A 25,097-nucleotide genomic window follows, 5' to 3' on the forward strand; every position below is an offset into this window, starting at 1 on the left:
AGCTTCCTTCCTCTGTTCCTGGAGTTTGGAAGCAGAGCTGGCCTGCTTTAGATGAAGTCCTCGGGGTTCCTGGGTCAATTCAGGAGGGTGGAGGCCCATGGATAGATACAGGGCTTACTGCTAATGAGGGCCTGGGGTGAGCAATTAATTGGGAAGATAAGAGATGCCCTTATTTGTACCCTGAGTTGGTGAAGAACTCGTACAAATTATGGAATGAGTCAGTTTTATCCACGCTCTGCTACCAGTGACCACAACTATCCAAACTGATAAGTAACACACATGGGAGAATTCTTTTCTATAGCAGAATATCTTTAAAATTGATAACAACAATTGCATACACATACATGGCATGCTACAGTTTATAAAGCTCATCCTTTCTTGCTCTTCTCTGAGCCTATACCAGTCTTGTGAGACAGCAGGGCAGAGTGGTCATCCCTAGGAAACTGAGGCTCAGAGAGGAACATGACTTGCCTATGGTCACCCTGTGTGGGTCCCCAAGCTGCCTCCCAGAGATGCCAGATGCCAGGTCCCTATCCTGCCTGCTCACAGCAGCATCAGGACAATGATGGCAATGACCATGAGGACTCCAGCCAGGATGCAAAGGCCCAGGAAGACAATGTCACTGGTGTCCTGGGCCACCATGGTCACTGGGCCCTCCAGTGCCTCCCCCTCATCCCTGGGTGGCACTTCCTGAAGGTGCTCAGCAGCGGCAGCATAGGGCCCAAGCCAGTTGGACCCGGACAGCAGGTGAACAGAAGCCTCCTTGCGCCGTGGCTCGCAGCGGACCTCATACTCATGGACGTCCTCCTGCCCAGCAGCTGAGAAGTCGATGTACAGCACGCTGGCAATCACCAAAGTGTTGTTCCTTCTCTGTGGGGTCATGGGGCACTGGCTCACACCTGAAGGAGCTTGGGCTGACCCTGTTCTCCTAGATATTTGTGGGGGTCTCAGTACCAAGGAGGTAGGGCCCCAGGAGCCTGGGTTCCAGTCCTAGATTGGCCACTGACTCCCTTCCCACACAGAGCCTCAGTGTTCCCATCTGTAAAGGGGGCACTATGAGACTGGGCTGCCTGGAAGGACAATATCAGATTGATGGACCAATGTTTGCTCTGGTTTCAAGGAGTTGGGATCAATGAAAGCTAGTGACAATAATAACAGCTAACATTTGGGGGATATTTACCATATTCCAGGCTCTATATTTTAAGCGCATTATCTCCTTTAATTCTCCCAACAACCTCTCTTATTAGAACCTTTAATATCCCCATTTTATTAATTTTTTTTCCTATATAAAGATGACCGGTAAGGGGATCTCAACCCTTGGCTTGGTGTTGTCAGCCCCAGGCTCTCCGAAGTGAGCTAACCAGCCACCCCTGCATAGGGCTCTGAACCCGCGGCCTTGGTGTTATCAGCACCGCACTCTCCTGAGTGAGCCACGGGCCAGCCTGGGCCGGCCCTTTTAATATCCCCATTTTACAGATAAGGAAACTGAGGCCCAAAGGTTGAATCCCTTGTCTGAGGTCACACAGCATACACGTGACAGAGATCATATTCTCACCCAGATCTTCCCAACTCTGGACTTTGCTCTTAGCCATTACACCTCTCTCAAAACAAAGAATACAGAATCAAAGGGACTTTTCAGAGCATCTAGTCCAATCCCCCATCCTTGGCAAATTTTCAGATGTAACTTCTGAAGCCCAGAGGGGCAATAACTTGCCCAGAGCTACGTCCAGAAGCCAATCTCCTGCCTCTCAGTTAAAGTCTTTGTCCCTGGTGTTGTGTGGCCTTCCTTCTGGAATCCTTTCCCCCAATTATGTCTACAGCAGGTGTCCCTGCTGTTGAGTCCCTGGTTACCCCAGGGACACCACCCTAGGGGTGGGAAGAGCCACTGAGGAGTGAGGTGTGGGGGCCTGGCACACTGCTGCCCTCCCCCTCCCCACCACGGGTGAAGGAGGAAGGAGACAAGTTGCCCTGAGATGGTGGGACATTTGGACTAGGGCCTGGGAGGCAGTGTTTTGATGTGCAGCCTGGTGTGGACTGGAGAGGGGGGCTGGTGATGCAGGGCCACCCTCCCCACCCACACCAAATCTGCAGCAGCTGAACTGTCCCCATCCAGTGGGTGGCACTTCTGAGACGGGGCATCTAAAAATCGAAGCTGCCTAAAACAGAATGAGTGGTTGGGCATCAGAGGAAGCTCTCATCACTGGAGACTGGCCGACTCCTTTGGGAAAGGGGAGAAGGTGTCACAAATCAGGAGTTTGGGCTTCCAACTCCGGGGTTCCAAAAGGCTCTCATTGATGTCCCCCAACGAGCCATCTGCATTTGTGCCCTCAGCCTGTCTGCCTCCCCATCCTCTGAGGAGAGCTTGTGCTCTGGATTTTGGGGATACAGAGTGAGGACATTGGGCAAAAAAAGACAGGATCTGAGAGTGGATGAGCCAAAGTTAATCTACATAGTAAAGAAAGGAAGCAGAAATTACAGAGGATGGAGGTAGGGGAAGGTGAAAGGGTTTTGATGAATGAGAGACTTGAAAAGGAAAGAAAAGCCTCCACCTGTGCTGTTGGTGGTTATGAAGTCGAGTCGCTAATGTTTTTAAAGAGATGCATGTAAATGTTGGTGTTACTTCTTTATTGCTTTTGGCCAATTGAGCTGTGCATCTTTGAGAGCAAATCTATGCAGAGATTGATTCTCACGGGTCTAGGATTTATAAGGGTTACATTAAGAATCTACGAGTCTAAGGTTCTCAGATTTTATGTTTCCAAATATTGACTCCAAGATTCTGTGGTTCTGTGGTTCTGAGTTCTGGTGGTGGTTCTGTGACTGAGACTCTCAGTGTCTGAGTCCTTGGTTCTAGGATCTCATGATTCCCTGCTTCTGGAATTATTTGTCTCCATCATTCCATGACTCCATGGAATGTGCTTCTGTCCCAAAGAAAATCCCTCGGGGACTCAGGGCATGGAGTAGGGGTGAGGGTGGAATATCTTGGGAGCCAGGACTGACCCCCTGCCTCTCCTCAGCTTGAAAGGACAGTGGCTGCCAGGATCCTGGGGAAGGCAGAGGGGCGGACAGGAGGGGCCAGAGACAGACACTTGGCTAATGCTGGGGGGGCGGGGCACGGTTTGCTGGAAAGCACATGATTTCTGCCAAGCCAGACTGCAAATCCCCCAGATTTCGAGGCTGGGGAGTCTGTCCAACAGAGGAGACTCTTCCTTCCCTTCCCACCACCTTGCTGACCTGTCGCTAAGAGTACAAATATCCAGGGTGCTTGGGTCACTGCCCAGTGACTCTCTGAGGGCCCCAAGCCTGGGTTCATGGCCTCCAAAATGCAAGGATAGTAGAAAAAAATAATTTGTAAGCCTCTCAGCCTTTTGAGGGAGGTAGATCCTGTTACTTGAAAGGCTCTTTTGTTTTGGATCACCAGGTTGGAGCGGGGTGGGTGGGAGGTGAGCAGGATTCTGACAGCTCTGCATATTAAAGGAGTGAGGGCTTGGGGCCCCTGAGGGGCTCTGAAGGAGAAGTGGGGGAAACAGCAAAGAACTCCAGCAGCAGCTCAGCCAGTAGGGCCTCTTAGGAGCAGTGGCCCGAGGAGGCTTTAGGTTGTTGCTGGGATGTGCAGGGGGACCCCTCCTCTGTCTCCACTATTTGAGTTGTTTGCTTCATCTACACTGAGCAAATTTATTGAAGTAAATACAGACAAGAAGGGCTGAGCTCTGTATCCAGACTTGTCACCAGAGCCAGGAGGAGAAGCTGAATTCTTGGGAATGGCAGGTGCCTTTCAGCAGGGGTAAGAGCCCCTTCCTCACACCTGCCCTCCCCACCCCCACAGCCCCCTACCTGAGACTCAGTGCCACAGGTGTCAAAGCGGGCCTGGATCTTGAAATTGCTGCCGACTTCCTGGGCAGAACAGCTCCGGCTGCCCAAGTAGACCTTGGTCCGCTCCAGTGGGGCCAGTGCCTGTGTGGAGATCAGGATCTGGAAATCTGTGCGGGAGCAGCTCACATTCATGGGCACCACTGGGAACGGGAGGGAAGGGCGAGAGGCCTTAGAGGCAGGCACTCTGATCCCCACCTCCCCAACCCACCCCCTTCAAAGGGCGGAGGATGGGGAAACCAAGGCCAAGAGTGGGGAAGGCTCTTATGGAGTCCTACAAGGCATGGTGTGGGATATTTTACATGTTCTACTACATTTAACTCCATGAGACTGTGAGCTTCCAAGGGCAGGAACCATGTCTGACTCTCTCAGTGTCCTTTGAGCCCAGCTCGGCAGGCCCAGTGAATGCTGAATGAATGATTGAATGAGTGATTGAATATTCTTAATTTAATAAAAGCTACTATTTGCTAATCACTTTGCCATGTGCCAGGCAATTCAATCATCCATTCAATCATTTAACAAATATTTATTGATGGCCTATTTTGCGCAGGCACAATTCTAAGCACCACTGATACAGAAATGAAAAAAAGACAGCCCCAAATTCCTGCCCTTGTGGAGTTTACATTCTAGTTAGGGAGGGAGCAATAAATATGTAAAATGCTCATAAATGTCAAGAGTGCTCTGAGGGAAAATCATGCAGAGCAGAAAGAGGGCAATCAGAGTGTGGGGGAGAGGTGGGAAAGGACGAGTCGCTTCTAGAAACGGTGGTGGGGAGCCCTACTCCCTGCCTATTTTGACCCCATGGTGTGGACATGACTAAACCTCTTTTACAGACTTGGAAACCAAAGCTGGGAGAGTGAAATTGTTTGCAGTGGCTGAGTTGGGATTTTAACTTTTGGGTCTATAGGATTCCAAAGTTCGTGGTCTCTCCACCCTATATGGCAGCCCCCTGCACCCCCTCTGGGCCAGGACAGTGCGTGAGTATAACTCTAAGTGTCTGGGTTCGTGTGAGTGTGTGCCTGAGTGTGCACGTGTGTGTGGGAGGGGGCAGTGGTGAGTGCAGGGGAGAAGGAAGGGGGTGGCTGGTGGGAGGAAACGGGAAGAGCCGGCAGGCAGAGGCCAGAACTCTCACCCCCTCTCCGGGAAATGCCTCAGACATAATTCAGCCTCTGGTGTCTGGGCAGCCAGGGATTTATGGGCCGCCGTCTCCCACGATGATCTTGGTGGTGCTGAACTGTGTGTCACCCCTGATTGATGCGGTGGCTGCCCTCCCAGTGGGGAGGCTGCCTGCAGCCTGGGCCACATCTGGAGCCTTGCCCAGCACAACTGCCCCTGTCTGATCCTAGCTCCCTCAGGGATCTGAGGAGGGAGGGAGGTGGGCTGGGTGGGGGTGGACACTGAAGCCCCTGGAACAGAAGGCAGGATTAGAGCTGCCCCTACCCTCAGTCTCTGGAGGCACCAAAAGAAGGGATTTGTCCTAAATCACACAGAGCTAGGAGAGGACCCAGGCCTGAAAATAAGACTGAGAGAGACCCAAAAAAAAAGACTGTAAAGATCCTTTAGTCAAGTCTTCACTTCAGGTGGTAAAACTGAGACCCAGAGAGAGAAAGAGACATGCCAGCTAGCTGTGGCAGAGCCCTGGTGGAAGCTGGCTCTCTGGAGCTCTTTCTCTCCCACAATACAGAATCAGAAGGGGACTCCACTAACAGAGCAACAGCTCTCCTGCCCCAGGTGGATGGAGTCCACTGAGGCCCAGAGGGGTTGGGTCTTCCCAAGTTCACTTCTCTGCCACTAGCTTGCTGCAGCCCTGCTATTTCCTGCTTCATCACTGGGCCCCTAACTTCTCTTGCATATGGGGTCAGAAAAGAGGGAAGATCTTTTGAATGCTGACAGGCCTGAGACATGTGAGGGAAAGTTGTTCTTGGAGCCAGGCATTGTGACCTGTATTACCTCATTTAATATTCATGGCTGCCTGTCTAGGGCATTCATCAATATCAACCCATTTTACAGATGAGCCCACTTGGATGGTCAGTGAATGGCAACACTTGGATGTGGCCTTAGTCTGTCTGAGCTCAGCCCTGGGCTCCCCTCACCAATGTCCTGCTCAGACATGCAAGAAGAAGGCAGGAGAGTGAGTTCTACTTCTGGCTGTGCCACTGACTGCCCGTGCGACTGCAATAAAGTCCTTTCTCCTCTTAGCACCTCCATTTCTGTACCTGCATGATGAGGAGCTTTGTCTGGCCAGACAGAGGGCACAATGGGTCTGCAGTGCAGGAATTTCTGGGCCTATAGCCCAGAGAAGCGTGGTGGGAGGTGGGGAGAGACGGTGAATACTCCTGGCTGATATATCTAAGCAACACTATGGAAACTGGAGAAGCCAAAAACCAGCTTCCCCAGCCCCCTTTGCAGTAAGTCATGGCCATCTGACCAAGTTCAAAATAACGAGACAGAAGAAAATGAGGGCTTCTGGAAACGCTTTTGCTTTCCTGATAAAAGGACATTTGTGGCCGGCACCTTCCCTGCCCCCTTCCAGCCTTGAACATGGACTTGATGCCTGGAGTTGTGGCAGCCGTCTTGCAACCATGAGGCTAAGAGAATCCCAGCCATACCATTTGGAATAACATAGAACCCCTGAACCAATACAGCAGTTGCCTAGCTGCAGGCTTCTTGTTGTGGGAGGAAAAACAGCACCGTCTGTTCAGTCAGTGTTTCTGATGACACAGCAGGGCTGCTAGGCATCTCCATGGTTCTACCAATTGCTTTCCATGAACAATATTACCATATTTTGTGTATTACAGGGGGTCAACCACAGTACAAGAGATGCCAGGGGCCCACAAGGAAGGAACCAGATGGGGAGGACTTATGAATCATAAAGTTAGAAGCTGAAAAAGGAGGGCTTTTTAAGCAAGGGCCATGCTGGTATGGTCTCAAAGGTCCCAGGAGTTGGCAGTGGTAGAGCCAACCAAGAAGGGGCTGGAGAAGACCATTCATGGGGATCAAGACAAGTTGGGGGGATGGAGGAAGGAGGCTACAAAGACCTAGGCTGCAAAGTCTCAGCTCCCCACACCGGTGCACCCCTACTCTCAACCCCAGCTGACCTCCAATGTAGGCCACAGAGAAGCCCCTGTGGGTGGTGCTGCGGTCTGTGTGTAGCAGCAGCAGGAGCTGGTTGTGGCTCGAGGTGATGGGTGGCGGCAGGTGGTGGCCGCACCAATTCCCCAGCAGGGGTGCCTCCTCACTGGCCCCATCAAAGGCTGCCAGATGGTCGAAGTCACAGGTCCTAGTCAGGCTGTTGGGCTCCTCCAGTTCCAGGTCCAGGAAGAACACCTTGACCCGGTAGCCAGGTGGCAGGCGGATGGTCCAGTGGCACCGGATGTTGTTGGGGTAGGAGCTGGGGTACTGTGGGCTGGAGAAATTGCCCCGTACAGCCATATACACCTCCTGGCATTCTCCTGGTTGGGGGAGAGTGGGAAGGAAGGAGCAGTGGTGAGGAGGGTGAAGAAGACCCCCCCGGCAGCTGTGGCTTAGGCAATAAGCAGGTGGTGGGCACCATGGGCAGCAAACCAGACAATTGATCCCAAAGCTTGCTATAAACTGAAGCTAGCTGAAAGCTAAGATTCTCATTCCAGTTGAAAATCTTCTTCAAGAGTGCTGGCCCTGTTAGGAATTCAATAATAATACCTAATACCTATCCTCAGAGTTAAGCCCAAGTTCCCTGGCTGGACAGACAAGGTAGATCATGACCCAGCCTTGCCCCTTTTCTCACTGCCTCACCCACCCCCTACATTCCACCCTTACCAAACATTTCCTGGTACTATGAGCACACTACATCCTCTCTATCCTCTGTGTCTTTGCTTGGAATACCCTTCCCTTCCCTCTGCCTCTGGTTAACTCCTTCAAGTGACTGCTCAATTCTCTCCTCCTCCAGGAAGTCACCCAGGATTCTTACTGTTAGATAGCACAGATCACAATGCTCCATCATCATCTATTTCCTTATCCATCTCCCCCATTAGACTGTGAACTTCCCAAGGGTTCATTCATTCCTTTGTACAAACACGAATTGAGTATCTACTATGCGCCAGGTGCAAAGACAAGCCCATAAGGAAATCACAGTCAGGCAGGGGAGCTTGACATGCAAACCACATACAGAAATAGTAAGTGTTAGATCGAGTGTGAAAAAACTTCTATAAAATGTTGAAGGAATGGGCTGGCTGGTTAGCTCAGTTGCTTAGAGCACGGCGTTATAACACCAAGTCTTCACAGAAGAAGTGACTTGCTTATTGGCCAGGCAGAGAGAATGCAGAAAGCCCAAGGCCCCAGTGGGGTGTGTGTGTGCGTGTGTGCGCGTGTGCGTGCGTGCAGGAAAGTGTGACCCTGCAAGTGTAATGCCCAGCATGCACAGGGGAACTCGGGGGTGCTCCAGCCCTCGTACCTGAGAAGTAGTAGGCCTTGAAGCCCCGGCCTCCAATGTTAAAGTCAGACTTGAAGATCACCTGCAGCTCGTGGCCCAGTGACACAAGGGTCGGGGGCCTGGTGCTGCCACAGTAGTTGTGTCCACGGATAGGCCCAGGCCCCCCAAGCACAACCACATAGTCATAGGTGCACTTCTCACTGCCTTCCACCTGGAAGTCCACAAACACCAGCTTGATGGTGGCAGGGCCAGTGGCCCGGATCACCCAGCGGCACTCCACGTTGTTGGGGTAGTTGTTGGGGTACTCGGGGCTGGTGAGGACCCCCGACAGGCCAGTCAGGACACCACCACACACATCTGCAAGGAAGCCCACTTGAACGGAACTTTCCCTTTTCCCGTGGCTCCCGACACCCTCCCTTGAAAACCAGACACCTGCAACATGCTGCTCCCACAGCTTTCTCATGGGAACCTCATGAGCATCCACTGAGCGCTTGCGAAGTGGCAGGCACAGGCCTAGCACTTAGCACCTGTGCCGTCTTTATTTGTTTGTTTATTTATTTATTTATTTAGGCAGGGAAATTAAAATGGTATCATAAGTACTTCTATTTGGTTATTTATTTAAAGTTGATTTATTATTATTATTATTATTATTTTTACATTCTATAATATTGCAGAGCAGTTGTGGGGGAAGGGGAGAGGGGAAAGAGGAAGGAAATAGGCTGGGAGAAGGAGGAAAAAGGAGGGGGTTGAGGCCTGTGTATGCCATCTTTTTAAATCTTCACAGTAACCCCATGAGGAATGTGCTTCCAATTTTATAGTTGAGAAAATGGAGGTGCAGAGAAGTTAAGTAACTTACCTGTGTGAGTTTGGGTTTGCCCAGGCAGACCCTGAGATAAGGATTTGAGTGTAAGGAGTTTCTTCGGGAGCTCTAGAGGACCGCAGGTAGGGAGTGGGACAGGGTGAGCTGGGGAGCTCTGGGCATGGGATGAAGTGCACACCTCAGAGTTACGTCACCCCAGGAGTGAGGGAGTTGGGGCACTTATACACCAGGCAGTCACATGTCTACTATGTAAATCTTCAACTCATTACAAGCCATTGATGTTGACTTGTTATTTCAATCATTGGCTTATAATAATGAAATGTTAAAAATATGAACTTACAAAATAAATGCATACCACTAAAACATTGCCTTTATCTCTTTTATATATCAAGGATTAACACATTTCCATTTGATAGAAAGGTATTCCTGTTTATAAAAATGTCAGAAAACATGGCCAGTGCTAGTATGACTTTGATATCCCAACATTCTAAAAATCCAAGGGTCTAAGATTCCAAAACTGTGATTAAATTGGTCCAAGATTCTTGCTTTTTAGCGTTCTACAATTCCGTGCCTCTCACTGCAGCAGGGATCAGGTGTCCTACCCGAGTCCCCTGGGGTTGCTGTTGGTGGACCCTGTGGACCAGGAGCCTCTGTGGTTGTCTATTGCTGGAGCTGATGTGAATAAGGCCTTTGGTTCTGGTCTTGGGAGAAGAGAGGATTTTGAGTGTGCACAGAAGCCTGAGGACAAACAGGAATGAGTCCAGGAGGAAGGCAAGAAGAGCAAGTCCTGCTCTCCCCACTCTACTGAGAGGCAGGTGTCCAGCCTGGTTGAGGGGGAGGGGTTGGGGACCCATGATATAAGAGGCGAGTTCAGGAAAAGACTTTGGGAGGGAGCGAGTGACTAGCCCTACACAGACTCTGGTGCACCTTCCACTCCCGAGAACTTGGGCAGGATTCCTGTGCCTGTGAAGGAGTAGGATGCAGCAGCAGCAGCAGCAGCAGTGGTGTCCCCTCCTGTGGCCCAATGCCATGACATGGGATAAGAAAGACAGGGAGGAAGAGCATGACAGGCCTCGTTCCTGAGCACAGTGGGACCCTCTGGGGGCTCCAGGAGTGATGGAGGGAGGCACGGGGAGCATTGCCCTGAAGGTAGCAACCCATGACCCCGGTTACAAACATGACCACGAACACTGAGGAGGCTGCCTTTGCCCCATTGGCTAGCATGAGAACAGAGTCATCCAGACTACAGAGCAGCCTACATGCTAAGATGCTGAGACCCTGCAGTTCTCCCCTCAGCCCTGCTGCCCGTCCCCTGCCTCCACCCCAGGGCCACCCTCTCCACTGCTAAGTCCCCCCATGACCTTTCTGGTAGCCTGCTGAAAAGCCACGGCTGGCAACGTGCTTGTCTGAGTGGAAGATGACAGACATGACATGCCAGGAGGAAGTGAAGGGTGGTGGGGGCACCTGGCCACAGAATCTCCCCAGCAGGTTGCCCTTGTCTCCAGAGGCCCCCTTGTAGATCTCCAGGAAGTCGAAGCTGCAGGTGTCATGGTACTCCAGGTCGAAGGCATGGAAGGTGAGCAGCACAGAGGATCCCTCTGCCACCACGATCAACCAGCTGCACTCTGTGTTGTAGGGGTACAGCCTAGGGAAGTTGGGGCTGGAGAAGTTTCCAGAAGGTGCTGAGAGCACACCCCCACATTTGATACCTGGGGCAAGAGAGAGAGATGGCTCGGAGTCAGTCCTGGAGTCTCAGGTATGTGCAGCACGGGCGGTGGGCTCAGCTGCAAAGCTGGATCTTTGGGATGGGATGAGGGAGCACAAGACCATGGCCCTAAACTCTTCATTCATTCATTTGCTCATGCACTTATGCTTCAAATACTTATTGAGCATTCTTGTATTCATTCAACAAATATTGTTTGAGCACCAGGCATTGTTCTTGGTGCTAGGGTCACAGCAAGAACAAAACAGACAAAAATTCCTGCCCTCATGGAATTTACATTCTGGTGGGAGGACAGACAATAAACATAATAAGTAAAATACAGAGCATGTGAAATAAGTGATAAGTGCCATGGAGAAAAAGCAAGCAGGGAAGGAGACAGGAAGTGACGGGATGTGCCCATAAGTTTAGATAAAACATTACTATATGTCAGGCCTTAGGTATATGCAGTAGGAATGGAAAAATTAATAATAATAATACACCCCAGTGAAAATGTGCACAGTCTATTACAATGATAAAAGTGCATTCTTCTATGTGCATATTTGCTTATATTTAAAAAAGAAAACAATGGAAGGAAACTAATAAGAACAATTCTCTGTCAGGGGAAGGTATAAAAAGACCTCTTTAACGTACCTTGTTTCAAAATTTTGACTTTGTAATTAGTAAGATATTTAATATAATTCTGTGAGATCAAAATAATTTTTAAGTACCCCTAAATATCCCAAGCCGAAACAAATAATTTTAACTATCAAGTTGGAGACACGGTCAGATGGGGAAAAATTATTTCAAATGACTTTGAAATATAGTGTTTTGACTGTATCTTCCTAATGCAATATAACCCAAGGACAAAATGAATCACAAAGAAATTTGAAACTATATTCAGCAGACTTTCCATTAGTAAAAATATTAAACATTGTTATTTTACAAGTATTATATATTGGAATGAAGCAATAAGTATGCTAATGTCAATAAAAACCAAAGTTTTCAGTGTAAAAGATACAAATATAAAACTTTGAAAATTAAGTAAAACCTTTGTAATCCTTAATTTGTTTTTACTTATTTATTTATTTATTTTGGTGGCTGGCTGCCGTGGGGATCTGAACCCTTGACTTTAGCGTTGTAACACTGCACTCTAACCAACTGAGCTAACTGGCTAGCCTTATCAGTATAACTGTGATTTACTATTTTTTTTAAAAAAATGTATTTCCTAGCTCTGTTAACGAAAAAGGACTAGAAGAAATTATATTCCAGTAGAATTTTACAACCTTAGGCCTTGATTAGGATTATTACGTCCAACTAAAATGAACCAGGGCTCTTTAGAGAAATGGCTGGTACCAGGTCTAGGACAGGAAATATACACAATATACTTGGATATCTTGCCATACCAGTCAGCAAAGGAGCTATCAAAGACTGCTGAGATTGTGTCAAGAGACACAGGAACCTACTCGAAGGTGGTCCCATGGCTAAAGAAGGTACAAGTTGAGTAACTATTGCAGTGGATTGAAACACATCAAATATATAAAAATTCATGAATTCATAATGCAACTCAAAAGAAGTTAAAAAGAAACTCATTGGTTTCTTTTAGAGGTTGTTGGGGTATTAACTCATTTTTTTAAAAAAATTGATAAATAGAAAGGGAAAGAAACTAGACATCTACTTTGCCTTTCCTGTATGGACCGGATTTCTAGATAACCAAATAGCTGGTGAGGGAAAACTGTTACTTATAGAAGACTTCAGAAAGAATAACAGCCTTAGAAAATCATAATTTTGCAAACCTTAATGAAATAATGAATCTAGACAACATCAACAATGTCTTCTAATCACCAAGTAAAAAACTGATGAGAAGTTAAACCTAGATGGCTACAGGTATTCCCCATAAAATTCTTTCAACTTTGCTAAATGTTTGCAAATATTTATAATTTAAAAAATACCAAAAAAGTTAACTTAATAGGAAGCTTTATAATAGATGGCTCAGGCTAACAATCCCTGAACCCACTGATGAATCTTAGCGGCAAAGTGGCTCACTGGACAATGTGTGCCTCCTGATGTTAGGCATGTGTATTACCACCCAGGAAGCCTTCCTGAAAAAAAAAATAATGGAACCTGAATCTAATGAAGTCTCTGGATCTGTCTACAAGTTGGAGCAAGTATGGAAGCGAGAGGAACATTTTAGATGACATCATGTGGATACATTCAGCCAAGTCCAGAATGCAGGAAATTCTGTAAGATAAATGACCCCAACACCTCAACACTAAATGATATGGGTGTGGGGGGGAAATAAAATGTTATATTAAAAGGATCAGATATCAACCAAATGCAGCATGAACCTTGTTTGAATTTGATTTGAACAAATCAACAGTAAAAAAAAAATTGGGGGGCAATAATTGGGGAAAACAATATGAACTGAGCATTAGATAGCATTAAGGAATTATACCATCATAATGATATTGGGGTTATATATGGTTTTATGTCTTTCTCTGTTAAAGATATATCCTGACATATCTATGGGTGAGATAATATGATATTCAAGATTGGCTTTAAATTTCTCCAGATATCCCAGAATGGGGGGGGCGGGGACAGAAGAGACAAGAAAGGCAGAATGTTGGTCATTGAGGGCGATCGTTGGAGACATAGGTATTCATTGTACTATTTTTCTCTACTTTGTGTATATCTAAAATTTTTCAAATTAAAAGTCAAATAAAATAACTAGCACATTCTTGGTCACTTTCTCAATGAGGCTTACCCTAACGACGCTATTTATACTTGAAACCCTCTCCCTGCCCCTGTACTCCTCTCCCTTTAGTGCTATATTTTTCTCCATAGCATCCATCACCATCTAACATAGTGTTTATTTTACTTATTTATTTGGTTCATTGCCAGTCTCCCTCCACAAAAATGTAAGCTCCACAAGAGCAAGGATTTTATCTGTTTTGTTCCCTGGTGTATCCCAAGCACCTAGAGCAGTACCTGGCACAAAGCCGGTGCTCAGTGTATATTTGCTGAATGACTGAATGAATGAGTGAATGATCTTATGTAATCCTCCCAACAGCCCCATGAAATAGGCAGGGCAGGTGTTACTGACTCCCTTTTACAGATGAGAAAACTGAGCCCCGGGAAGGGACGTTACTTGCTGTAGCTGACGTCTATTGCTTTGGTCTGCCCAGCACCACTTCCCCCACCTCTTGCAGCAACACGCCCCCTCTTTTAGACTCTGCTGCCCTCCGTTGCCACCATGTGGTAACCCTCCCTCCTCTTCTTTGCCACAGAGGTGGACACTTGACTCTAACTGGGCAATCCAGGGGCAATCCACAGTGACCAGCCTGTTGTTGGACATGTGCTCCAGGCCAGGCCAGAGTTCTGCTCAGAATGTCTGGATGAGAATGTTTTCCTCGCTGGTCCCTAGGCTGGGAGTGGGAGCTCCAAGGGGAACCATGCCCAGGCTTATGGAGAAATCCCTTGGCAGATGGCAAGAACCATGTGAAAAGTGGAAATGGCCATGTATCCAAGAGGCCCTGGCTGCCAGCATGCCCAAGCCCAGCTCAGCTACACCCGTCACCCTGGTTTCAGAGCCAACGCCTTCCTCTTTGTGCTTAAACGCATCCAGGATGGGTTTCTGTCGCTTGCAACCAAAGGCATCCTGAAGAATACAGTTGACTAAAGTCCCTGAAAGAGAAGACACATCTGTCCAGCATTTATCCTGTACTACCAGGCTTGTGCTGATTCAGAATGGGCCCCTCCCTGGAGAGCTCAGAGTGGGGGCATGGGTGGGGGGAGTCAGGCCAATGAGACAAAACCACACGGTGTGACTGTGGCCACACAGGTGCTGTGGGGTTGAGGGGTAGAGAGCCAATCTTGCTGTGGCCAGCAGTATTAGGGGAGGGACACAATTCACAGAGGATGCGAGATTTGGGTTTGACTTGAAAGAATGAGAAGGTTTCATTAGAGAAGATTTGGGGGGAGGAAATGGCACAGAAAAAGGCTCAGACCCACGGTCCCTTATCCTCCATAGCCTCAGTCGTGCATCTGTGGAATGGGGATAACGCCACCTCCCCTGCTGGGTGGCTGTGAGCACTGATGAGATGAAGGCTTTGCAATGCTGCACAGGTGCACACCAGTCACATCATTGGCTCCCTGCCTGGCCCCTGGGGCAGGACAGAGCCGGAATTGTGTCTAAGTCATGCCTTAATGGAAAGAGGATGGAGGGACATTCTGTCCAGTGCCTGTCCTTGTCCTTCCCATAGGTCTTCCCACAGGGCAGGAAAAGCCACATGAGCATCAGAGCAGAACTACTGCTCAGGCAGACCTGGGCACCAAGTGGAGCCCTTGTCCACCAGGACTCAGCCAGGCACACTGACCCTCTGGATCACCTCAAGGCCCTGAAGCCCTGGTGGCTGGAAAATAGAAACAGCTAGCTCCTACCACCACCCAGGCATGGATGGCGACGCTTGGTTCCCCTCACATCTCTGCCAGCGACTGTGTGACTGGCAAGTCACCTTTCCTCCCTGAGCCCACCTGCGCCTGCAGGAAAAATATGTGCTGATGGCTGTTTGCTGAGCCCGCATGTACATGTACTCTCCCTGCAGGAGGGTGAAATGATATAGCCCTGGCTTCACAGACAGGCAGCACAAGGCCACCTGGGACCACAGTGCAGGTAGAGGGTGCTGGGAGCCCCAGTGAAGGGTGATGGGGGAAGTGGGAGGCTTCATGGAGGAAGGGGCATTTGATCTGAGCTTGAAGGATAAGCCAGATGTTCTCTGGTGGAAAAAGAGAAAAGGGACTTTCCAGGCAGAGGGGACAGCAGAGCTTAAGATCCCCGAGGATGAAGTACCTACAGAAAGAGTGTGATTCCCCTGCCAGAGCATGAGGTGCCCAAGGAACATGATATTATATGGAAATTGGAGCCAACAGTCAAAGGGCACTGAATGCCGTAATAAAGAACTGTGATTTCACTCGGCTGGCAGCGGGAAGTATAGCAGGCTCTCAGGAGGAGCATAAAGACTCCTTCCAGCAACAAACCTTCAATAGTTCTCTGACACATTCCCTTCACCCTTGGTAACATGAAGCTGTGGAGAGGTTACGTAACCTCTCCGGCCCTCAGTTTCCTCATCTATTAAATGGGGGACTAATACCCACCTTGAAGTTTGTTGTGAAGATTAAATGCAATCATATATGTAAAGCATCCAGCACACAGCAGACACTCAACAATATGGTCTCCCAACCCCCATCTCAGAAACAAATACATCCAATTCCCTCTCAACTCAGCCAATTCCCCTAAAAGGGCCTTCTGCTTTCCGGTTTCCCACACAGAAGCCTCCTGAGACCCTGGCTGCCCCGGCCCACCCCTCTCCCCTCTTCCGGTTCAGTTCCTGCCCGTCCCCAGGAGCCCCTACCTTTCATGGCTTGGGCCCTGGGACCTGGGCCCAGCAGTGCCACTGCCAACAGCAGACAGGACCCCAGCTCTGCCAGCATCTCCTCACCAGGGGCCCCCAAGCTCTGCAGGGTTCGGGTAGGCCAGGATCTGAGGGTCCGGAGATGGGGAGAGAGGCGAGGCTGAGAGGGCCTCCTAGTTAACCGCGGCGTGAATAATTCATAGGCCTCTGAATCAGTAAGCTGATCCCCAGGTGCTCCCTTCACTCCACCCTAAGGTGACGGATCTGGTGTCACCAGGTTACACATTCTGAGATCTGCACAGGCCACACTGTGTCAGGAAGGGAAGCACCTTAGGCCTGGCAGGAAATTGGGTGGTGGAGAAAGGGCATTAAGTCCTCTAGCCATACAGAAATCTTGAGGCCTCTCATCTGTCCAGTGTGGGCCCTGCCTTCAGGGCCGCTGAGGAAGCAAGATGAGATGACATATGCTAAAGCACGTAGTAGGCACTTGCTACAGGTTTTCCCCATCCCCCGCCCCTGAGGGCACTGAAGGGAGCCCCTAATTAGTGGGACAAATGAAACAAGCTTCGTTCAGACAAGATAATTTAGCTCAGAGGGAGACTGTTGTGGACAGCTGACGACAGAAAAGTCTTTTCTATGGAAGAATGCAGCAGGAATCACAGAATTAGAAAATCATGCAACTCCTGATGCAGTAACTGATCTGGGCCACGGAATCAATTCTGGCCGCAGATATTAAATGTTCACTCCTTTATTGATCCACAAGCCTTGCTTGAACACCTCTGTGTGCTGGGCCCTGTGCTAGGAGCTGGGGCCACAGGAATTCCCTCAAGGACTCTATGTCCAACAGAAAATAGGATCTTTCTTTTCCTCTGGGAGTCTTTTGATTTGGTTCAGTTCAGTCCAGCATGCGTTTCTAAGCTCCTTCTCTGCCTGCGCCGGGCACGGGGGCATCTGTGGGAAACGTGGCATGTCCCTGCCCTCCCAGTGCGGAGCCTGTGCTCTGGATTCTGACAGACTAAGGGCTGAATCCTGGCGCTACCGCTGCCTGGCTGTGGGAACCTGGGAAAGCAGCCCAACCTCTCTGAGGCCAGCTTCCTCGACTGTGAAATAGAAGCGATAGTAGCAGCGTGCAGTTCTCTGGGAGGATTAAATGAGATCATGCATGGGAAGTCTCAGCAGTGCCTGGCTCAGTACAGAGGAATGAGGATGGTTTTTATTTACCCCAGAGGAACCTAGACGTCCATCTGCCAGACCACATGTTGCCTCTGGCCCACCCTTTGGTCAGGAAGTCCCCAGGGAGTCCTCTGCTGCCAGCACAGGAGGCCAACTGGAAGATGTTCAGCACAGAGCATCAGGAATGGTCAGGCCTGAGGGACTGACTTACCTGAGAGGCTTGACTGGCGGGAAAGAAAGGTTCAGCTGTTCCAGGCAGTCTAAGGGGATGGGTGCTTTTATTATACACCTACTGTGTGTGTGAAAGAGGGGCTCCTGCTAGGTGCTGGGCACGGTGCTGGATACCTGCATAGTTCGAGTGGGTGCAGCCCCCGAACTTTCACAGCACACGTTATACTCCGCACTTGCAGATGAGGAGACAAACTCAAAGGGTTTGAACTACTGATTTGGCTCCCTCTACAAGAAAACCCTGTGACAAGAAGTTTATTTGGGAGGTGATCCCAGGGAGCACAGGTAGGGAAGTGAGACTGGATGGGAAAGAAGCCAATTCAGGGTGACTGAGCAGATCACCACTGTGGGCAACCGGGGCTCAACCTCAGTGGGCACCTCCAGGAGACAGTGTAGACCATGCCCTCAAGTCATTCCACCTGTGGGGCGAGAAAGCGGTGTGTTTATCCACCAGCTCCCAGCGGCACTGATGAAGGCTGCTCTGAAGGCGCTGTCTCCTGGGCACTTCCAACCTGCCTGTACAAGGCAGAAGGTCCGGGGGCTGCAGGCTGAAGCTGTCCGCGAGCATAGGAATGGCGAATGCCGCAGGGTGAGGGCAGGGCCGTGGCAGCATCTGCTGAGCCATCCATAACAGAAGACTGTCATTATTGTGACCACACCCTGGACTGGACATCCTCAGAATCACCCACCTCTGAAATATTCATCCCACTTCCTGGAGCAGCTGCCTCACTTCCTGGAGCAGCTGCCTCGCTTCCTGGCGCTCTCGGGCAGCCTTTCAATTACACACGTTCCTCAACCTCCCCACTCCTCTGCTGTCTTTCTCCCCCTTTCCCCCCCTGCCTATCATATCTTTTGCCCCTCGTCCTTCTTGGGCTTAGATGCCAGGGTCAGGGTCATCCTGCTCTCCTTTCATGACGTCTGCCAGACAAGCCCCACTGGCCACTCCCTCCCCCAGTGTGTACGGCTGGGCAGGGTCCTGTCACATACATTCAGCACTGACACCCATTCATGGTCTCCAGCCTCATCCGAGGTCTCAGGTCGGCCCCACAGCCTTCCCGTGTTTCCCCAGATGGCTCGCTCTGTAATTCCCCTCAGAAGTCGTCCCAGATGTCCACCAGCCTCCCCAAGACAGTGCATTTCCACCCTGCCTCTCCCTGCAGATGACCCCACTTCCTCCTGCCGAGCAGAAAGGCCAGCCATAAAGCAGAAAGCCCTTCATCATGCAGCCCCTGCCCTGTCTGCAGGTGCTCATGCCGGCTTCCTTCGGGCCTCCTATGCGAGGCCGCTCCTTCCACCTGTGCCCAGAGCCCACCTCTCCCTTGGGCTCAGGCATCTATCGCTCCATTAGTTCCCCTCTCTCTCCATAACCTCGGCCTCTCCTGTGTGGCTGGCTTTATCCCATTCGTGCTTCAGCCCACACAAATCTCCTCATCTTGAGGTGGCAGGAGGGATACAAACACTTCCCCCAAGCGTGCAGTTCCCGTCTGCTCCCGCCCCATCCACCTGCAGGCTTCCACAGCCAGGCTTCTTGAGAGCAGTGTCTACACTTCTTATCTTCACTTTCTCCCCCCTCCCTCCTGCAAGGTCTGCTAGGCTGCACTCCCCTAGTGCAGTCAAACTATTTTTGCCCTGTCACCAACAAATTCCTGGTCACTAAAACTTATCATTGTTACCTGCTTCTCCTAAATAAACCACATGCATGTAAATCCTTGCCTCAAGGTCTGCTTCAGGGAGAGCCCAAACTGAGACACATGTGCACCCCTAGATCATTGCTGGCAAAGAGCAGGGGTTCCAGGATTGGCTCTGTATGATTCGTCCCCTAAGATAGGCACATTCGTCCCCTAAGATAAGAGCAAGGCAAAAATGGCTGTAGGGTTGGAAACCATGGTAACCACCATAGTGGCCTTCGGGTCCCTAAAATCAACAGCTCCCAAAACTGAATTCATCACTGCCCCCCAACACCAAGCTTACTTCTCCTCTGGTGTTTGCTATTTCAGGTAGTGGCAGAACCAACCCACCAAGCCAGCAATGTCGGAGCCTGCCTCGACTTCCCTTCACCTCACATCCATCAGTCACCACTTTTGCCGCTGGCCATTTTATTTTTTGTGACTGTCTGGTGTGGGAATCCCAACCCTTAACGTTGGTGTTGCAGGGCTGCGTTCTAACCAACTGAGCTACCAGGCCAGCTTGCACTTTTGCCTCTGAAATGGCTTCTGGAGACTTTGCCTCCAAGCACACCATCTCCCTGCATTTTTACAGCTGCCTGCTCACACGTTCAGGTGCCTCTGCTCTTGCCTGATCCACTCCACCTCCAAACCACTCTACTCTGATCTTTCTAGAATGCCAATCTGACCATATTGCTCCTCTGCTAAGGATAAAAGCCAAAGTCCTCTGCTTGGTGCTCATGCCCCTTCAGGACGCCTCCCATCCCCTCTCAGTCTTTCTCTCCATCTTGAGCTCCACATCCCAGCATCCCCATTTCTCTCATTTCTCTGCACATGCTGTGCCCTGAGCCTGGATGACTCTTCTTTCTGCCCCATCGTCCCTAGATGGACTCCTAACCTTCAAAATGGTTATCACATGTATTAGTCCATTTTTTGTTGCTATAACAGAAATACCTGAGACTGGGTAATTTATAAAGAACAGAGGTTTATTTGGCTTACGATTCTGGGACAGCTGCATCTGGTGCGGGCCTCAGGCTGCTTCTACTCATGGTGGAAAGCGGCAGGCAGCTGGTGGGTATGAGCAGATCACATGACGAGAGGAAGCAAGAGAGAGAGAGGAGGTGCCAGGGTCCTGTAAACAACAAGCTCTCATGGGAACTAATAGAGCGAGAACTCACTACCCCCACCCCCAGGGAGAGCATTAATCCATTCATGAGGGATCCACCCCCATGACTCAAACAGCTCCCAACACTGCCACATTGGGGATCAGACTACCACATGAGTTTTGGGGAGACAACACATCCAGACTCTATCACCCATCTAAAGAAGAGGATGTTTCATGAAATGGTCTCAGTGATGAAGAAGGGCATGATGTTTGTATGTTTGTAAGCGGCCAGACATTTTGTTGCATATTAATAGACCTTAAGTCCTGAATGGTTATCTTCTTTTATTTATGTTGGAAAATGAACTCAGAGCTAATAGCCTTGAGAACATCCCATAAACATGACTCGATCATGACTCAATCAGTTTCCAACACTGCCACATGGGGGATCAAATTTCCACATGAGTTTTGGAGGGGACAACACATCCAAACTCTATCATCTGTCCTCCAGGGAGTTGTCCTGACCCCACCCCACGCTGGCAGAGTTCCTCCTCGCTGGGTGCACCTCTAGCACAGAGAGGACAGCTGCACTCCAGCTGGCTGGGCTTTCTGAGGACACCCTCCATCTTTTAGGGCTTTCATTCCAGTGCCCTGCACAGGGGTTAGCCCAGCCCTAACCGCTCACTCGTCCCCATCCCCATTCTCTCCTAGCAGTTCCTAAGCACTCAGCAGCTGTTTATGGATTGAACTGCCCAGGGCCCCACAGCTAGGAAATGTCCTTGTCCCCTTGATCCCACGTTCATCTGTGTTCAAAGCCTGTATTTTAACCCTGCTGTCTTAGTCCACCCGGGCTGCTGTAACAAAATACCATAAACTGGGTAGCTTATAAACAACCACAATTTGTATCTCACCATTCTGGAGATTGGATAGTCCAAAATCAAGGCAGCAGCAGCAGATTTGGTGTCTGGTGAGGGCCCATTTCCTGGGTCACAGACGGCGCCTTCTCACTGTGTCCTCACATGGTGGAAGAAGCCGATGAACTCTCTTGGGCCTGTAAGGGAACTAATTCCATTCATGAGGGCTCCACCCTCATGACGCAATCATCTCCCAAAAGGCCCACCTCCGAATCCTGTTGCCCTGGAGGTTAGAATTTCAACATACTGTGTGAATTCTGGGGGACACAAACATTCAGAACGCAGTACCTACCCAGTGGAGTGGCAGGACAGTCTGGTGCAGTAGTTAAGCACGGAGCTCCTAGAACCTAGACCATGTGGGTTCAAGCTGCAACTCCAGCTGTGTGACTGTGGACATGTCACTCACCTTCCAAGCTTCCCCTTCCTCCTCTGTGAAGTGAGGAGGAGGGCAGCTATCTGTGGGCACTGTGAGGAGTGAGTGGCTTCAGACACGGGAAGTGTACAGAATAGTGCAGGCACTTAGTCTGGAACACGTCTTTCCTCATCATGCATTCATTGTGTGAACTCCAGATGCCACACAGATCTCAGCTCTTGAGTTTTTCTTTTTAACCCATCTCCCCTCAAAGTCACCTCTGGGTGAGGCCTCCTACTGCCTGGCTGCCCCTCCCTCCAATCAGCAGCCCAGCCATGGCTGCTGTCCTAATTCCCAGGGGAGATGGTTGAAAAGGAACAAAGGCTGCCTGCCTGCCTGCCTGCCAGGGTTATTAGTGAGTGCCTTAGTCGCCCACAAGACGAGTCAACCCTGGGTGCCTGCCAGTGCCCTCTGTGCTAATTCCCATGGGCTGAGCCCAGAGCACCCACCCTCAAACTTCCAGGGTATCTCTTGGCATAAGATGACCTTCCTCTCCATGGCTGGCTCTTAAGCACCCCGGAGATAGTGGTCACAGGGGTTCTGCCTGAGTAACAAGAGCTCCACGAGGTTGTGCGTATGCTCCCAGGACAGATGCAGTCCAAGGCAGGGGGATAGATGCCAGGCATGCCTGTTTCCGTTGCTGTGGTCATGCTATTTCCTCGGGCGTGTGAGCCCATCTTAATACCTATGCATCGGGCACTAAGTATACTAGTCTGCCTGTGTGTGACTGTCCTTTTCTGAGAGTGAATATACCCTTGTGTGATTGCATTCATATCTGTTTCTTTATACACATATCCATCTCTGTGCATACACATGGATCACACAGTACTTCTGTCTCTGTGTACATATGTGTCTCCCTGTATGTCTACGGACATACGTCTAGATCTGCATCTAGCTGTTGATGTGTATATTTCTCCCTCTAGATATATACAAAGATTCTGGGTGAATGTCCCTCACTCGGTATACATCTTTGTCCAAGTACAAATGTCATAGTCGTGTGTGTGCATGACTATTAATATGTACACTTCTATCTCTAAGTGCACATCTATCTTCATGGGTACACACTTCTGCTAGTGAACAGATCTGTGTCTCTCTCAGTGTGCACATCTGTGCCAGAGTGCATGTAACTGTGAGTCTATGTGCTCACAGAACTCTGGGGGTACACATCTCTGTACCTCCGTGCATGTCTATGTAGATCTCCAAGGGTGCACATCTATATCTGGGGTTCCCCTCTAAGCCAGTTTTGTCTTCGTATCTGCATTCTGTCACTGGTTCTTGGGTACAGGGATAGTGCCCACGGGATAGCAAGGCTGCTGCCTAATGCCTCCCTTTTCCCCCAGAGGCCTGGGCTGACAACAGGGGGTTTAGCAGAGGGCAGGGAACAGGGAGGCAGTTCCACTCCTGGGGATTCCTGGCTGGGTCCCAGGAGTCACATCTCTCCCTTAACTAGGGCCTGGGGACCTAGGGAAGTTTCCCATGAATATGGGCCCTGTGGCAAAGGCCAAGAGGTAGGGACACTCAGGGAGCAGCCCTCAACTCCTGCTCCCTGAGGTCAGCAAGGTCTGGCCCTGCCTGGTGTGAGAGAGGCATGTTTCATCTCGGACTTCCTCTGCCAGAGCCTGATAGAAAGCCATGAGTCAGCGCGGTGTAAGCGAATGTGTGAGGGGTCCCTAAGTGACAGAGGAGGGGAAGGAGAAACAGGCAGGAATACAGGAGAGAGAGGGAGGTGAGGGGCAGAGAAAGGTGGAAAGCAGAAGGCCAGGGAAGGGAGGCAGACTCCCATGGAGTGAAAGTGGGCGGGGGGCTGGAGTGGAGGCTGGAGTGCAGTCCCAGGAAAGTGGGAGGTGGTCTTGCTGGCTCCTCACACCCCTGGGGCCATACCTGGACCCAAGGCTGGGCCTTTGTCAAGAGCAGGACACCACATCTCCTCCTTCTCTGTCCCCTCTGTCTAATTCCCTTTTTCTCTCATAGTCACTCTACCCTGTTTTCGTTACCAAAGGCTGGGGTGTGAAGGCCACATGGCAGGAATGACGTCCGGAAAGTCCAGACAGGCCAAGGACAAGGTTTCCCAAGGGCCCCTGGACAAGGGCGTGACCTTCACAGCCTCCTGCTCCCAGTCGCATGGGAAGAAAGTGAGGAGGTGCTAGAATCTCTGCCATTTATGGATCCCTATCCCCAGTTCCGAGCCTCCTCAGGTCCCAGACGAGGAAACTAAGGCACTATGAGGACTCACAGTCCCAGGATAGGGAGAAAACTGGGGGTCAGGCAGAGAATGGGCCCCTGCATGGGTGCTGCTTGCCTCCCGGCAAGGCTGGGTCACTGCCGTTATCTACGGTTTAGTAGAAAGAGCAATGTCTTGGGTTCGAACTCCCTGGGTTTGGATCCCAGTTCACATCTGACGTTCTGTGTAACCTTGGGCAAGTCATCATCTATCCCTTGAGCCTCAGTTTCCACACGTGTAAAATGGGGTTACTGCTCTTATTCCACCTCACTGGACTATAACAGAACTTGAGTGCTGACTTGTGCCCCGTGAACTGAGCTGGGTGCTTCGCCCAGCACTTGACTTGGGTCGCTCCATGTACAACTCTTACAACCCTCTGAGTAGCTGCCAGCATCATCCATCGCACAGACGAAGACACTGGGGTGGCATAACTGCCCAGGATCCCACATCCTGTTAAGTGCAGAGCCAGCACTCAAACCTAGGACTGTCTGGCTGTGACGCTGGTGCTCAGATGAGGTCACAAGTTGGGGTCACCAGGGCAGCCTGACAGAAAGAGGTCCTGAAAGGGGATCTGCAGGGATAGGAAACAGAAGTTGCGGGGAGACACACAAAGGAAGCCTCCTGCAGGCCCAGCCTCTCTCCTCTCCCTCTGACGACCAATTAGTCCTGCTTCTTTGGCCAAGCTGGGGCTTTTATCAAGCCAAAGTGCGCTAGAGGAAGTTCATGGTTACATAAGGAGAAACGGTCCCGGTGCGCTTCTGCCTCAGGGGAGGCTGCTGGAGTGGCTGTCCCAGGACTGCAACCTCTAGGAGCTGTCTGGGATGTTGTGCTGCCTCCTTGCACCCCTCTGGGCCCTGCTGTCCTCAGCCCTTCCCATCTTTCCCACCACGCTCCACCCCTCACCAGCTGCCCTCAGCCACTCACTCACAGCCAGACCTGAGAGTAGGAAGAGCTCAGCACGGGAGCCTCCCAGAGAGCTCTGTCTTGCACTGGACACCAAGCCTAAAACCTCCCTGCTCCACAATAAAGCAATTATTGAACCCCCACTGTTTGCTAGGCACATTCATATCCAGCCACATTCAAATTCTGTGACCTTGGGCAAGATCCATAACCTCCCCGACCCTCAGTTTTCTGACTTGTAAAGTAGGAATAATGAATTAATGTTTATAAAGTGT

At 50.3% G+C, this 25,097-nt stretch overlaps 1 protein-coding gene across 1 annotated transcript; it reads right to left on the minus strand.

Annotated features, from left to right (window-relative positions):
- Positions 1–543: 543 nt before the first annotated feature.
- CDCP2 (CUB domain containing protein 2) lies at positions 544–16,287 on the minus strand. The gene is made up of 6 exons (XM_063103656.1): positions 16,209–16,287; positions 10,460–10,807; positions 8,300–8,635; positions 6,966–7,319; positions 3,832–4,010; positions 544–870 (listed from the first exon to the last, which is right to left on the minus strand). Exons 1-6 carry the CDS (start codon positions 16,285–16,287, stop codon positions 544–546), a joined length of 1,623 nt encoding a protein of 540 aa, XP_062959726.1.
- Between the last annotated feature and the right edge of the window lie 8,810 nt (positions 16,288–25,097).

Source organism: Cynocephalus volans, chromosome 8 (assembly GCF_027409185.1).
Source record: "Cynocephalus volans isolate mCynVol1 chromosome 8, mCynVol1.pri, whole genome shotgun sequence".
Lineage (NCBI taxonomy): Eukaryota > Metazoa > Chordata > Mammalia > Dermoptera > Cynocephalidae > Cynocephalus > Cynocephalus volans.

Excerpts from the sequence above, each read along its gene's own strand:
- CDCP2 (XM_063103656.1), bottom strand. The coding sequence starts at position 16,287 with ATGCTGGCAGAGCTGGGGTCCTGTCTGCTGTTGGCAGTGGCACTGCTG. Across the intron at positions 10,808-16,208 it reads CAGGGCCCAAGCCATGAAAG|GTATCAAATGTGGGGGTGTG; the intron begins GTAGGGGCTCCT and ends CTCTTGCCCCAG. Across the intron at positions 8,636-10,459 it reads TTCAGCAGGCTACCAGAAAG|ATGTGTGTGGTGGTGTCCTG; the intron begins GTCATGGGGGGA and ends GCTTCCTTGCAG.